This window comes from Ammospiza caudacuta, chromosome 6 (genome assembly GCF_027887145.1).
Source record: "Ammospiza caudacuta isolate bAmmCau1 chromosome 6, bAmmCau1.pri, whole genome shotgun sequence".
Lineage (NCBI taxonomy): Eukaryota > Metazoa > Chordata > Aves > Passeriformes > Passerellidae > Ammospiza > Ammospiza caudacuta.
Window position 1 is genome coordinate 11,842,738 of NC_080598.1, and position 14,351 is coordinate 11,857,088.

General features: G+C 45.7%; 1 protein-coding gene across 2 annotated transcripts in view; it reads right to left on the reverse strand.

Annotated features, from left to right (window-relative positions):
• The window catches only part of ABTB2 (ankyrin repeat and BTB domain containing 2), a 114,450-nt gene that overhangs the window by 7,698 nt on the left and 92,401 nt on the right, over positions 1 to 14,351 (reverse strand). For both annotated transcript variants that reach the window (XM_058806719.1, XM_058806718.1), the window contains exons 4-9: positions 8,705 to 8,857; positions 6,902 to 7,067; positions 3,771 to 3,860; positions 3,232 to 3,333; positions 1,749 to 1,845; positions 958 to 1,093 (exon numbers count right to left, since the gene is read on the reverse strand). In XM_058806719.1, the coding sequence (XP_058662702.1) occupies positions 958 to 1,093; positions 1,749 to 1,845; positions 3,232 to 3,333; positions 3,771 to 3,860; positions 6,902 to 7,067; positions 8,705 to 8,857 (744 nt within the window). The remainder of the gene's footprint in view (positions 1 to 957; positions 1,094 to 1,748; positions 1,846 to 3,231; positions 3,334 to 3,770; positions 3,861 to 6,901; positions 7,068 to 8,704; positions 8,858 to 14,351) is intronic.

The window sequence follows — 14,351 nt, forward strand, 5'->3', positions numbered from 1 at the left end:
CCGGCTCAGTAAACAGTAATTTCCTTCCCAAAGACAGCTGGTACTGTGGAGCAGTATGGAAACCACTTGTCCTTCCCTACCCCACATCCTAGAAACTGGTGCCCCTCAGCAAGGGCAGAAACATGGCCTATACTCCTCACACGGGGGGTTTGTTTGGAATTTCACACGGCAGTTGCAAGAAACAGACTTTTCTGTTTGTGTCTTGTTTGGGGAGTTTGCATCACGGGTGTCCCTGAGCCAGCTGGGGACAGCTGCTCCAGACATTCCCCAGCCCAGCAGGGCCACCCAGCACTCCCTGTGCTGCTGCACTGCCACCAGCCGCTGCTCTCCCTGCACCCACACCACACCCTGGGGCTAAATTCAGCTTATTTAAGGACCCAGCTTTAGGATCACCCCATCCTATCCTACGGCAGAACAAGCTTGGATCTCACTAATGTTTTTTCTGGGAACACAGAGAAGCTTGCAAGTAATGTCTTATTTCTGAACAACCACCCTGAAAACAGGGTTGGAGAGCCCAGGCTGGCTTGTTTAATGATTCACCTCTTGGTTGGCCACCCAAAAACCAGAGATGCAGACACCCAGGCTCTGCTGTAAATTATTCTTGCCACCTCAACCTGATTAGATTCCATCTCAGAACATGAACCAGGATCTCACAACCCTGATCTCGTAACCTATGAGATTAGAGTCCCACGATGAGAGTCCCACCTTAGGTGTAGGTGGGACTTGGTCTGCTGATGTGGGGCTTAAAACCAGCTCACTCTCAGCGCTGCAGAGCCAGACCAGCAAGTGTAAGGACAAGAAACAGCAAACAAAGATCTTTGTTCTTTGTTGTCAGGAGAGTCTTAATCCCATCTGCTGAACTGCACAGGCAGGGGTTTGGGTCACAAAGTCCCACAGGACACACAGCAACACCCAGAGTGCAAAAAGGTCTTGTTGTGAGCAGGAGCAGAGCACTACCTGTGGCCGTGTGCTGCTGAGTGGCTGAAGCAGTTCATGTCCTCGTGGAGTGACGATGACATCCCGTTGACTTCCAGCATGCTCAGCAGTGGATCGGCGCCCCTGCTGAGCAGCAGGCTGACCAGCTCATAATTCCCTGGGGAAAAAGGACAGGAACATCAGCATGGTCCCTCTGTGGAAGCACAAAACACAGGACTGGCCACAGGCAGGACTCCCTGGCTCCGTTCCCATTAGAGGGAGTAGGGAGTGGTGGCAGGACATCCAGCACTGGGTGTCACTGGGAGAGGAAGAGGCCTTTTTTATCCTTTCCATAAAGCTTGGAACACAGCAAGCCAGCCACTCCTCTTCATAAAAGCACAAAGATAACAGAGAAAGAAACAAAAGGAAAAAAACTAAAACCACTTTGAGGTGAGAAGTGTTGACAAACAAGGCCAGCACAGACTCGTTCTGAGAATGTTCAGCTCCTGACAGCCCGCTATAAGAAATGCAGAATTTTTACCAGCATTTAATAAACTAATAAACCAAATTTCTTTATATAACAGTTATTTTTCCTCAGGCTGAATGGAAACTTGTTAATTTTTCACATCTGGGTGTTGCTTAGGCCCACAGACATGCCCAGACTAGACAGTTTATGTTCCTTGACAGTGCTGAGTGAAGGAGTTGGTGCCATCAGCTCTGCTGTGCAGGCTCTGGGGAGAAGTCAAGAGTGGGACAAGATAAAACAGATACTTGGGGCCCATCAGGCTGGTGGCAGGAAGAGATGGAGAGTGCTGAGGCCACAGGGAGCTCACCTGCAGCTGAGGCCAGCTGGAGGGGGGTCTCAGCATAGTTGTCCTCCCCAGTGTTCACGGCAGAGCCCTCCACGTGGGCACCAGCATCCAGGAGCAGCTGCAAGGGCACAGGAAAGACAGGGAGTTGGGAAAAGAGCAGTTCAGAAGGACCAAGCAGCCAGGGCTAGGTGTTAGAAAGGAGAACCAGTGAGGAGGGCCCATCTGGAGAGCACGTCCTCCTTTTTTAATCTCCTTTATGGTCGTGGCTGTGCAATTGGAATCTCCAACCCCAAAGGGCTCTGCAATCAGAGCAGGAAGTCTATCCTAGCTCCATGCTGTGCACAGGAAGCATGGTTCCCCCAGGGAATTACCAGGCTGGTCATAGCTCTGGAGCCTGTGTAGGGAGGCCTGGCAGCTGCAGGACTGTCACACAGAACCTGCTTTCAGAGCTGCTGTGAGGGAAAGAGCCCCCTCCAAGTGAAGGGGAGAAGGTGCCAGGGTGATGGGGATGCTTTATGGCCAGGTGGGGCTGGCAGAAGGCTCTGGAAAAACCAGAGCAGGGCTGGCAGGGGCTGGCAGGGAGGATCAGCCCTGTGTGTGTGTATCCATCAGGATATTCCATGCTTCCACGACTGTGGGCACTGCAGTACACAACAGGAGCTTTGATTCACTTGGCTTCATCTCCTGGGAGAATCAAACTTGTATCTCACACATAAATTAAGGCTGTCCAACCTCTGGAATACCAAAGGCTACCTGGGCAGTTTGCCAGGTGGAATCTAATCTTTATAATTATGTACAAATGTACACAAACAAAAGATGAGTGTGTGCAGCCTCCATTTACTTACATTTTTATTTTTTTTTAATTTTATTCCTTCCCTTTGAGCAGAAGGTAAATTAAATTCAACAGCAATTGATTGTCTGCTGTGATCAGTTTTTCATTCCCCTGGAAGTCTGGGTAGCATTTCTGGGGCTCCACCCCATCCTGCTGCCCCCTGTGATAATTCCACAAAAAAGGGAGCAGGGAGGATGCCACAGGCTCAAATCCCACAACAGCTTAAGTCTTGCTCATGCAGTTCTCAAGGATTATGAAGGAAGTTACAGATGATTTGCTGCCATTAAAGCAGACATCAGCACACACTGGATTTCTGCATGTAAATTTATAAACCAATTAATATCTACTGTTATAAAGCTCCCGATCAAACAGCCAACCTGCAACGACTCCACGTGAAGCACAAGTTTATTTAAAACTAAAGAAATGATTGTGCAGCATTGTTTTAGGAGCAGTGAGCAACACTAAAACCAAAGAAAAATATAGAAACACGCTGTGCTTTGTTATCAAAGCCTTACTAGGAATTATGTCACTAATTTTCATTCTCCTTGTTTTAAACAGCAGGCAGTTTTTTCACTGGTGTTTAGGAGGCTCAGGAAGGCTGGGAACAAGGGCTCCCAGGGCTGCATTTCAGTGCCCTGTGCCTCCTGGAAGGATTCCTGGCTGGAATCTCACCTGTACCACGGAGATGTGGCCGTGCAGCACGGCGAAGGTGAGCGCAGTCCAGTGCCGGCTGTCGGGATGCACCGAGGGGTATCGTGGAGAGCCACTGGGCACCTGGAGCAGGGAAGCAGCACTCATTACCCACTGCAGCCTGCCTGCCTTCCTCCCCTGCCTTCTACAGAGCCAGCCTCTTCCTCTGTGAGTGACAGACCCAGGGAATGGGGACTTGGGCCACTTGGGGAACACTGTGACCACCACTCGCTCTGCCCCATCCCCTGGGACTTTTAATGGGCTCCCTGGTTTCTCCCTGTGGCAGTTCCTTCCCTCCCCCTCCCCTGCCCATTAGACTTGCCAGTGCCAATCCTAATTGGAGCCACTGAGTACTCCAAGGTGTTTGGAAGGTTTCCTCCCCCCTCCCAAATCCCTGAAGTGATGGTTTTAGGGAGAAATGCTTTCTTGAAGCTTCAGGACTGAAGCCTTCAGTTGCTAGGAGAGATTTTAGAGCTCCTGTTAGTTTACAGCTGGATAATTATGGGCAGAGGGTTACTCACTGGTATATCTAAATTTGCTCCAGCATCTATAAGCATTTGGACCATAGCTTCATCTCCAGCAGCACAGGCGTACATGAGGGGGGTCATACCCTTCAGAAAGAAAACAACAAATAAAAACAAAAACAAAGTTATCTTTCTATCCCTACCAACAGTGACACTGTCATGGACACAGCCAGTTTGAATCTTAACCTACAAAGTGTGTGTAGGGACAGCATACATGTATTTATAAAGCATTTCTGATTTCTATGCAGAGTGGGCACAACTGATACTGGAAAATGACCTGGACAAACATCACTGGACAAGGCTGAAAGAACACAAAAAGGATCACTGAAAATCCTAGCCCTGTATTGTTCACAACTCTCCAGCTTTCCCAAGGCTGCCAACAAAAAAATGCCATTTCTTGGCTCATTTGTAGCCAAATGAACTGAAGGCAGAAAGCAACACAAAAATACAGACGATGAATTTATTTGGCAACTTCTCCCCATTGCTAAAATCCTATTTGCCTCAATATTTCAGCATTTCAATCCCATAAATCTCCCTCCCTCTACTTAACCAGCAAACCATGACGGCTCAGAGATGAATTATGAGAAAAATGAGCCTTACTTACAGAGCTCATTCCTGAAGTAGCCAAGGACAGAAAGGAAATGGCCTGGTAAAATCCATTCCTGCTCACATCCCACAGCTTTCCTGCCCCCTCCCCTTAATTATTGCAGGCATTTGAATTTTTTACAGGCAGCATCTCCGCAGCTCAGTGTGCAATAACAGAGCTTCATCCTTAATGGAGCTGCACTGTAAAATGGAATTACATCTCTCACACAGGAATTCTGCTCTTGACTCTGTAAAGGTGTTTTTTCAAAGCAGCCACAACTCCCAGTTTCCTGCTTTGGGGCACTTCCATTGGTGAGGATATTTCTGGGTGAGATATTCTGGCTTCTGTGGGGCTTGGGAGACTCCACACTCATTATAAACTGAGAACTCAAATCACGGGTCTGCAGGCACAAACCCCAGTCAGGGCTCTAAAACTTGTATAGACTTACACTATCCTTTTTTAAATTTTGAATGTTAGTTTTGCAATTCCTTCTTGCTCCTTGCAAAGAAAAGAAGAGACTGTTCTCCTAAACATCTCCAATCCCCTGAAACCAGGGTGCTTGTTGGTCCCCATCAGAACTGAATACAGGGTCCTGCTCCAAACTCACGTTTCTGAGGACATGTTCTGAGTTCTTTTCCACAGATTTCCATGTACACAGATGGGCAAGTGGGTCTGAACATCCTGGACATGCTCACACCCTGGGAGTAGTCAAAATCTCAGCCTGGATCTAAAACCTTTGTATTAAATTATCCAGCAGCTCCATCATACCCAAGTCAGATTTCCCAAGTTTGGGCACCTGGCTTTGTCTTTCTGTTTTCCAAAGGGAGCAAAACAAGCCGGTGGCAAAGTCCAGCTTTGGCTTCCTGTTCCAGCTATGGCAGAGCTCCTTCTCAGAACTTGGATTTAACTCTGCCTGCGGTGGGCAGTGCCATGCAGGCACTTGCTTGCACACAAAGCTGAGTTGCTCCAGAGTCAAGTGGAGAATTTCCAAGAAACTATGTCTTCAGAGGGGGCCTATCCTGCCCTTTTTGTTGGTTCTCAAAACATTTTCTGAGGGCCAAAGACACAGAGCTGCCCCTCTCACAGCAGGGCAGGCAAGAGGATCCCACCCACAGGATAAGACATCAGTGAGTGATAGCAGAAACTCCTCAGCCTTCCCGAGGAGCTGCACACAGGAGCCTCTGTGCTGACAAAAGCCAGACAGCTCCCAGTTTGCTGGCTGTGTGAGAGGTAGAGGACATCGTGCAGCAAGAAGTGACAGTCCTGCTACCAGTGTCTGAGGTGTTGGGGCACAGTGGCTCATAATGCAAATCACAAAATAATATTTGAGAGATTGAGTGGCCTCTGGGCTACAGGAACTGCAAAAGCTTATTTTAAAAAATATAAAGAGGAAGTGGGAAACCTTTATAATATAAATCTGTGACCTCAGTCACTTTACTGAAGTGAATATCTATGATGAGATACCCACCCCAGTGACCACAAAGCTCCTGATACTGGACCTGTAAATAAGGCAACTATACACCCAGATATGTCCAGGAGCAGCTTCTGCTATTTGTGTATACATTCACACTTCCCTTAAAACTGTAGGATGGTGGGAAGTGCTTTGGAAGATGTGACAGGTTCAGAGCTGGGTCTGAAATGTTACTGCAGTAAAATGCTGGCAGTGAGAAAACCTCTCTACCTGAACACAAGCCCTTCCCACTGCTCAATATCCTCTTGTTCCAGAGATGTGACAGCTCATTCTCCTCGCTGTGACAGCTGTAACGAGTGTTTATTTAGGAGAGGTCGCTTTTTCCCCCCTTTTTTTAAATTAAAAGCTAATTCCATGCATTGAATGATATCCCAGAGGACAGACTCTGCTGTTACTTGATGGGACTGACAGCATGAGCAGAAGCAGCCAGAGACTCCCAGGACTATCAAATCCCTGTGGTTCAGAGTAGCTGAGCAGGGAACAGTTAAAAATGGATAAACAGACACATCAGCATGATGGACTATGAGCAAATCTAACACTGACTGACACCAGGCCACTGGGGCAGGGCCCTCAGTACTGTGTCTTGTATTCCAAACTGCTCTGAGCCCGAAAGCCATGAGACAAAAACACCTTTTGGTCACTCCTCACTAACCCAGCCGGGATTTGGGCTGTTGAGACAGAGGAGAGTGTCACTGGAAAAGAAAGCACTTTGCTTTGACATCCTCTCAGCATGTATCAGACTTTCCATTCACTGCCCCTGTGTTAACCTGCCTGCCATCAGTGCCTGAGACAGCCCATTCAAAGAAGAACAGACATTCCAGCTGATAAACAATCCACTCCAGGCTCTAATGGGTTTCTTTTTTTTGGAGGGGTGGCATGACAGTGGGGTGGGGACGTATTTTTTTGTGTTTTAAGGGATGCATTTTCAGCCTACTAAACCACAAGCTAGAATTAGAAAACCCTTGGAGAGGCAACAAACACGAGCTGGTATTGATTTGCCACGTGGAAAGGAAGGAGGGAGCTGCTGATGCAGGGGGTTTTGGGGCGGTGAGGGTTTGTTCTGTGGCACACCTGATCATCCATGGTGTTCACCCCGTCGGGGCCCAGCGCATCGATGGCCTGGTTGATCAGATCCGTCCTCCCGCAGTTCAGCATGCGGAAGCCCAGGTCCTGCTGGAATTTCTCAGTAGCAGCTTTAGCATCCAGTCTCCTGAAGGAGCTGAAGCAGCATTCAGGTCTGTGAAAGACAAAAGAATTCCTGGATGGTGCCCATACCATAAAAAAATTTATGGATCCTTAGTAATTTCTGGGCAAAAAATATATCAAAATTTTTTTAAAGTATTAAAGTTAGGCAGAGAACACCCTCAACACTTTTCCAGCAACTCACTTGAAGGAAATGTTTTAACATTTCTATGAGGATCCACTAAATCCTTATCCTTTAGATGACTATCAGGACAACTTTTATGTCATCTGGAAGGAGCCCAGGGATTACTGTAAATCCTCTGGCTGTCTGCTCAGGCTCTTCTGAATTCTAGACCTGGAAGTGTGTCTCCTTCACTGAAGGATCACTTCCCAGCTGGAGGCTGGCACTGGGAGCTCAGCCCTTTGATGTTATTTTGGGGTGAATGCCTTCCACAGTACCTGCCTGGTTTCCAGCACAGGCTCTTGAGCAACCTCTCAGTGAGTGAGATATCAGCCTGCCAAGTTCCTCTGATAAATGAGATGCTTTCAGCACAGCCATCCTCCTCTGGAGAGCCTGGACAGCCTGCCAGAGGAACAGGCCACTCATCACCTCACAGAAGATTCAGGATGAATCTCTCATAAAATCCTACCATAATCTTGTTCTAACTGGTATCACAATTTACAGTGTTACCCAGAATAACATGTAATTACTTTATACAATAGTAAGAAGAAAGAAAAAAAGAAGAATTATGTTAAAAAAAAAAAAGTGAAATAAAATGACTCCATTTGAAATCTAGTGAACTTCAAAAAAACAAAGGTTTTTGAAGATATGGAACTTGCCTTTGCACATTGTTCCTATCCTACAGCAAGTCAGGAATAAATAAACAAACAAATAAATAAACAAACAAACCAGTTTCAAGACCTTCTTTCCCCCTGAACATGCTGGATACAAAATAACTGCTTTAAAGGATCAAAAAATGCAATCTGGAATTAACTTTTTTTTTTTGCTAGTTTAGATCTTTCATTCAAGCTACCTTATAAAGCAAAGAATAAGTTTGTAGTTAAGTCTGAGGCACAGAAAAACCCTGAACCCAAATAGTTGCATTTCATATTTAACTTTCAGAAAGACAAAAAAATCTTTCTGCCCCAGCTGCAGAGTTTGGCCAAAGCTCCTTTATCTCTGGAAGTACCAGAAAGTTAAACATGTATCGCTTGTGCAGCACAGAGAGATCTGGCTTGTGGGAAATGTAGTGAAAGTGTGACCCTGAGATTAGCTCCATGCTTACAGCATGGTGCTAATTCTTAAGAGTTGAACTTGATGATCCTTGTGGGTCCCTTCCAGCTAGGAATATTCTGTTCCAGCTAGGAATATTCTGTGCCTGAGCACTGGCAGCTCCCACCTGTGGCCTGGGCTGCGGCATTTCCAGCACCAGAGGGACTGATAAGAGACTAAGTGAGCTGAGCTACAGCCCACAGAGGGGACTTTCTGAATTTGTCACCTCTTTTGGAGCAGCAAGAGGTTTTGCTGTTTAATATTGTCCATTTTTGTGCTGGTGATTGGCCAGCACCGAACCCACTCCACAAATTGGCACATTGGCCGGGAAATCTCAACTTGGCAAGCCAAAACCACTAGAGGGAAGTTTTAAGAAGCTCCAAGGACCAGAGGAGCTCCCCAAAGCTGAGCCCACGTACTTGAGCTGGCGTGGCTCGCAGTCCAGCCCCGGCAGGAGCAGCCTGGCCGTCTGCCTGATGTCGTCGCTGTCCACGGTCAGGCTGCGGCGGTGCTCGGCGTAGGTGATGGCCACGCGCATCCACTCCATCAGCGGCGGCAGCAGCATGAAGGGGCTGTGGAGGGAGGGCAGAAATCCATTAGGGAACAAGGGCTGGGGCTGCAGGGCACTTGGTGGGTTCCTGGGTGTGCAAGGGGGAGCCTGGCACGGATAAAGGAAACTGGACTGTAAGGTCACGGTGTCTCAGCCTCGGTCACCCGAACAGTTTATGTAATAGCTGTGTCTGTTATTCTAAATAATCCATAGGCACAGGATTATTTATTATTTATTATTGTTTTTACACTCCTCCACTAGGAACGCTACATATATCCTTGACTGTTTGCAACTCCAAACCTTGATAAATTCAGTCCTGCCTCCATTAATCTTCACATTACTGCCATCCCCACGGCTTTTTGCATTTTGCCTTTCTTATGCAGAGCTCAGTTATGCCCACCTGACCCTCAGCTTTGCTCCCCTGAGTCTCCAGACCACAGAACTGGTGGAAGAATGAGGTTTTACTCAATATGAAGGGCTGCAAGGCAATAAAGGAATATAAATAAGGTAATAACAGCAGCACCAGCTTGTGATTAGCTCCCCTTACTCCTGCTGTAAGAATGAACACAGCACTGAGATCACACATTAATGTATAGTTACCATAATACTCTCATACACAACACATCTCATCTACCCTCTCAATATACAGCCAGACTGATCTATTTTGCTTGATTTTTCCCCAAGGATACCTGCCACCCCAGTGGAAGGCTTGGAAGTGCCGGCTGTAATGAAAACACCTCTCCCATTCCCAGAAACGACTTCATTAACGCTGTGGAAAAAGGAAAAAAAAAACAAACCAAAAACCTGTGCCATTTAACCATTCAAAAGAAACGAACTGAGGGGAGAAAGGATCAATTCCTTTACAAAGTTCAGAGAGAAAAAAAATATATATGAGGGAATATGAACTGATTTGGGCATTAATGAAAGCAGTTGAAGTCATGAAAGGCATTTTTCAAAGCTGTGCCTGTGTACATGTGTGAGGGCAGGAAGAGGGAGCTGCACCAATCCCTTTAGAAACCATTTATTCATAATGGGATTTACAAGCACAACTCCCTTTATCACGACTTTGAACACCCTTCAGGCTGGAATAACTCCACTCTGTAAAAATATGTTCTGTTCTCATTTTCCCAGTTGCAAGGTGCACCCAGAAACGTGGCCACTTATCACTCTACACACACACCCACCATTTTTCCCTCTTCTCCTCTTCTTCCTTTTCTTCTGAGTTGTGAAACAGCTTCTACAAAACCAGAGGTGTTTTAAGCACCGGATCCTGGCTTGCCCAGGGCCAGGGTGTGTCTAACAGGACACTGACTTTCTCCTGTTACCAGTTCACTTTTCTGCCAAAGAATCAGAATATCAAGGTTGCTGATATTGCAACAATCACCACTTTAAGAACCATCCAGCAGCTCATCCTTCCCAAGACTTTCTGAAAGGGATGGGATGAATCATTCCAGCTCATCCAATTCAGAGCTGATTGACCTCCCCAAGGGAAGAGCAGGAATTGTCCACAGGCATTTGGGAGATGCCTTTAAGCAAATTCTCTGCTCCAGAGAATTTCAGCTCTTATCCAGCCTGGAAAAGAGCCATTCACACTTTTTGAATGCAGGTACTTAAAAGAGGAGCCAAAATAATTATTTATCTTTTCTATGTACTCTGCAGAGCCTCTAGCATGGAATTCAAAGTTCCACAGAGGTGGTGAGGGCAGAGAGGTGGGCCAGGGAGGCCAAAAGCATCAAAACTAAATACAGAATTAAATTATATTTAGATTGGGAACGCTCAGGAGCACTGGAAAAGCTCATCTTACAAGAGATTCCATCTGCCACCTTTTGTGGTAAACAAAGCTTTAGGCCACATCCCAGCTTCCCTGACACTCCCATGGTGGGAACACCGCTGGGCAGGAGCCCTGACCAAACTCTGTTGACTGACTCAAGGCCTGGGCAGCCAGAACCTGTGGTCAGCCAGCAGCAAATGCCACAGAGTCTGCACCAGAAATAACACCTATCTTGAAGGAATTTCCACTCTGCAAAAAATCCACATGTGCCAAGGTTATAAATGGCTTCCACACAAGCAGACCTTGGATGTGGAAAAGTGCTTTGGAGGAATAGCAAGAAGAAAAACTTTTTTTTCCCCCTTCTGTTTCTTTTTTTAATCTCAACAGATTTTTTTCCAAAGGCTTTAAAAGTGACAGCTCAGACTGCCTGGTTCTCCTCGTGTCCAAAGGGGAGCAGACATTGGAATGCAAAAAGCAGTGTCAGGAAGGATGCTCTCATCCTGCTGTCCTGATTTTCCAAACCCCACTGCTGGCATTGCTGTGCAAATTGGATAAATCATTCTTTATTATTCATTATTCTATCGAGGGTCACTATAATGTCTTCAATTTTGCTGAAAAAACTTTGTTTCTCTGCAAAATTTTTAGTTTGAATATAAGCTTCTTACTCTTTTCCCCTGCTTTTATTCAATTATTTCCTTTCTCCCAACTTGGCCATGCTCTGGGAACAGCTTTATCTTCCTTTGCTCACTGACACTTCACCAGATAAGCAGCATTATCCCAGGATTGAAGCAGAAAGAAGAGGTGCAGTTCAGCTGAATCAAACACCAACACTGGGTCACATCGCACTAAGAAAATAAATGAAATTACTCATTTCCTAGAAAATAAAATGCCGTTCTCAACCCTGTGGCCCTTAACCTGGGCATCCATCTTCCCCCAAGGAATCACTGATCATTTCACAGTCTGCAGCAGGGGAAGGGGGGGAAACCTTAGTGGAAAATTAACTGGGAGATGCTGCAAGCTAAAGAATTAATTTCTGTCTCTGCGCTCCTGCCTGTGCCATGTTCTGCCTGGTGCCATTTTCCTCTGGTCTTCCTGACATTTAGAAGCGTTTGGCAGCTCATTAAATTCCACACATGAAGTGATCCAGCCTTGGGAAGCTGTCATATTCCAGCAGCAGCTCACTGGGGACACAGACCCTCAGTTTTCTTGGAAGCACAATGCCACCATGGCTTCTTCCCGTTTTTTTTGCCATGAAGTTGTTTTGGAGTGATGCCAGTGTGAACTGGGAATGTGCACAGGACTGGGAAGTGGAATAGGAACTGCTCCTCTTCTGTACACCTTGTGAAGGATCACACTGATGTCTGATACTGTCATGAGCTGTCAATATTGCACCCATAAGTTCTCTGAAATTCCCTCCATCTGGAATAAGACAGCCACTCCCGAGGGGATCACCTTGGAGCTGGGTGAGAGTGCTCTGAGAAAGAACAGACTTTATTATGGGCTTTCCCCCTTCCTTTGAGCTAAACCACATTGTTTTATTTAGACATAGCTGAGGAGGCCAAGCAGCTTTTGGCAAAGAATTTACAGCAAGTTTTAGGATAACTTTTTCCTGGAAAAGGTGCTTTCATTAGAATGGCTTTGGACATGACTGGCATGTCGAGAGCACATGCAGCAGCATCTGAGGAGGAGCTGTGGGATCACAGACTTTCAGGGATGTCCATCACAAAGAAATCTTTCCCGAAGTGGGCTCTTCTGGGGATTTCTAGGAGCACTGGGATCAAGATATTTTGGCAAAGGGAAGTTAATTGTATGCAAAAAGGAAAGAACTCCAGAGGAGTTAGAAAATCACATCATCCTTCCCCTGCTTTGAGCACCTGCTAACTCAGGTGAAGACAGTGGGGTTTCCCACAAAAACAGCCATTCTATCACATTCCTTCCCCCTGGCTGTGCCCCCAGGAGGATCCAGTGACAAGACTGGTGAAAAATCACAGTCATAGAATGGTTTAGGGTGGAGAAAGCTCATCATGTTCCAACCCCCCTGCCATGGGCAGGGACACCTTCCACTAGCCCAGGCTGCTCAGAGCCCCTTCCAACTGGAGGGAAAAAGGAGAAATAAATAATTTTCCCTGTTGCCCCACCTCTTCTCTATTTTTCACTGCCTTCTGCTCTGCTACAGCAAAACAAAGCAGGAGCCAACAGTGACAGCAACAGCAAGAAAGAAAAACCTTGTTCCTCTAAACAAGGCTCTCCTTCTTCTAAAGTGGGAAAGAAAATCCTGTCCTAATGGAAGCAGGTGGGAATGGCAAAATTCACCTCCCTCCTGGCAGCCTGAGCAGGGCCTGAGCTGCACAGGCACAGTCTCCATCCTGCCTGTGCCCAGGCCTTCTAAATGGTCTGAGTGAACTAAAGCATGTGGAGATCTCAAAATATTCATGGTCAGAGTGGAGGGGCCCATGGTAACCCCCACATTTTACTTACAGGAACTATACAGAGGCTCCTGCAGAGAAGAATCCCAAATCTTTAAAGATCAGTGTGAATTTTTACAAGGGACTAAAAAATGAAAAGGGAAGGTTTTCAGTACAGTGAGCTAATATTTGAATTTATTGCTGGAATCAAATTCTATGGCTCAAAATCACTCAGATGGAAAAATCCCAAGGATGGCAACAGAGTCAAAAAGAAATTAGAGCGAAGTCTCATTACTTGGAGAAGGGAAAAGATTCTGAGGCAAGACAGAGTATCCAAAACTTAAACCATGGCACACTGATGTGGAAAATAGTGGCATATTTACAATTTGGATTCTCAAACACTAAAACCACTCTTCAAGCAGCAGGGAGGAAAAAAATGTATCTTAGAGTATGTAATTATATGTGAATAAAATAACAACAGAGATGTTGATTTAGAAGAAACACAAAATTGTTGCTCCAAAATACAACCAGCTTCACACAGGAGCTATTCCTCACAGATTCAAAAGTATTTCACAAAATTTCAAGAACTTCCCACATTTACAGGAGAAAAAATAGGAATTACCATGCTGGGCCCTATTCAAGGATCATCTCAACATGTGCAACATCTTTCAAGGCAGACAGTCCAGATCCTTACAGAAAAGGAAGAAGAAATTTAACCACATCCAACTGACCCCAAAAAGCGCTCTTCTGACTTCCCTTAAAACAATGACTGGCTCACATCTCAGAAGATAAGAGTTCTCAAATTTTAGTGGATCGTTATCAAGTTACTAAGGCCTTGGCTTGGCTATGCCATGAGTTTAGAGAGTTATCCTGCAGTCAGACACTAATGGAATGAAAGCCATCTGGTTAATATTATATTTATTGGGATCCTTTCTCCACTGAATCTGCCTTCAGAGTTTCCTCTTTATATACAGAATATAAAATGGTACAAGAGTAGTTTAAATCTAGAACTGGCAGCTCTGATCCTTCTTCCCACAGACAGAAATAACACCTTTTCCATCCTTTGCAAACCACACTTAAAAATAAGGTGCAGCCTCAGACAGGTTTTACTTCATGTTGCTACAAATCAAAGGAAAAATTAAATTTGAGTTCACTAAAAAAATAACATGAAGTAATCATTGGGAACTCACTATGAAACTTAAAAAGAGCTCTCAAGTCTATGGTTTATTTATTGTAATCGCATTTTACAAACCTTACTTTACCAACAGGGAAAAGATTTCATTTTCAGGCTGGAAACAAGCACTGGTGCTGCTCTGGAATGTGCCATGTGTCTCATTAGA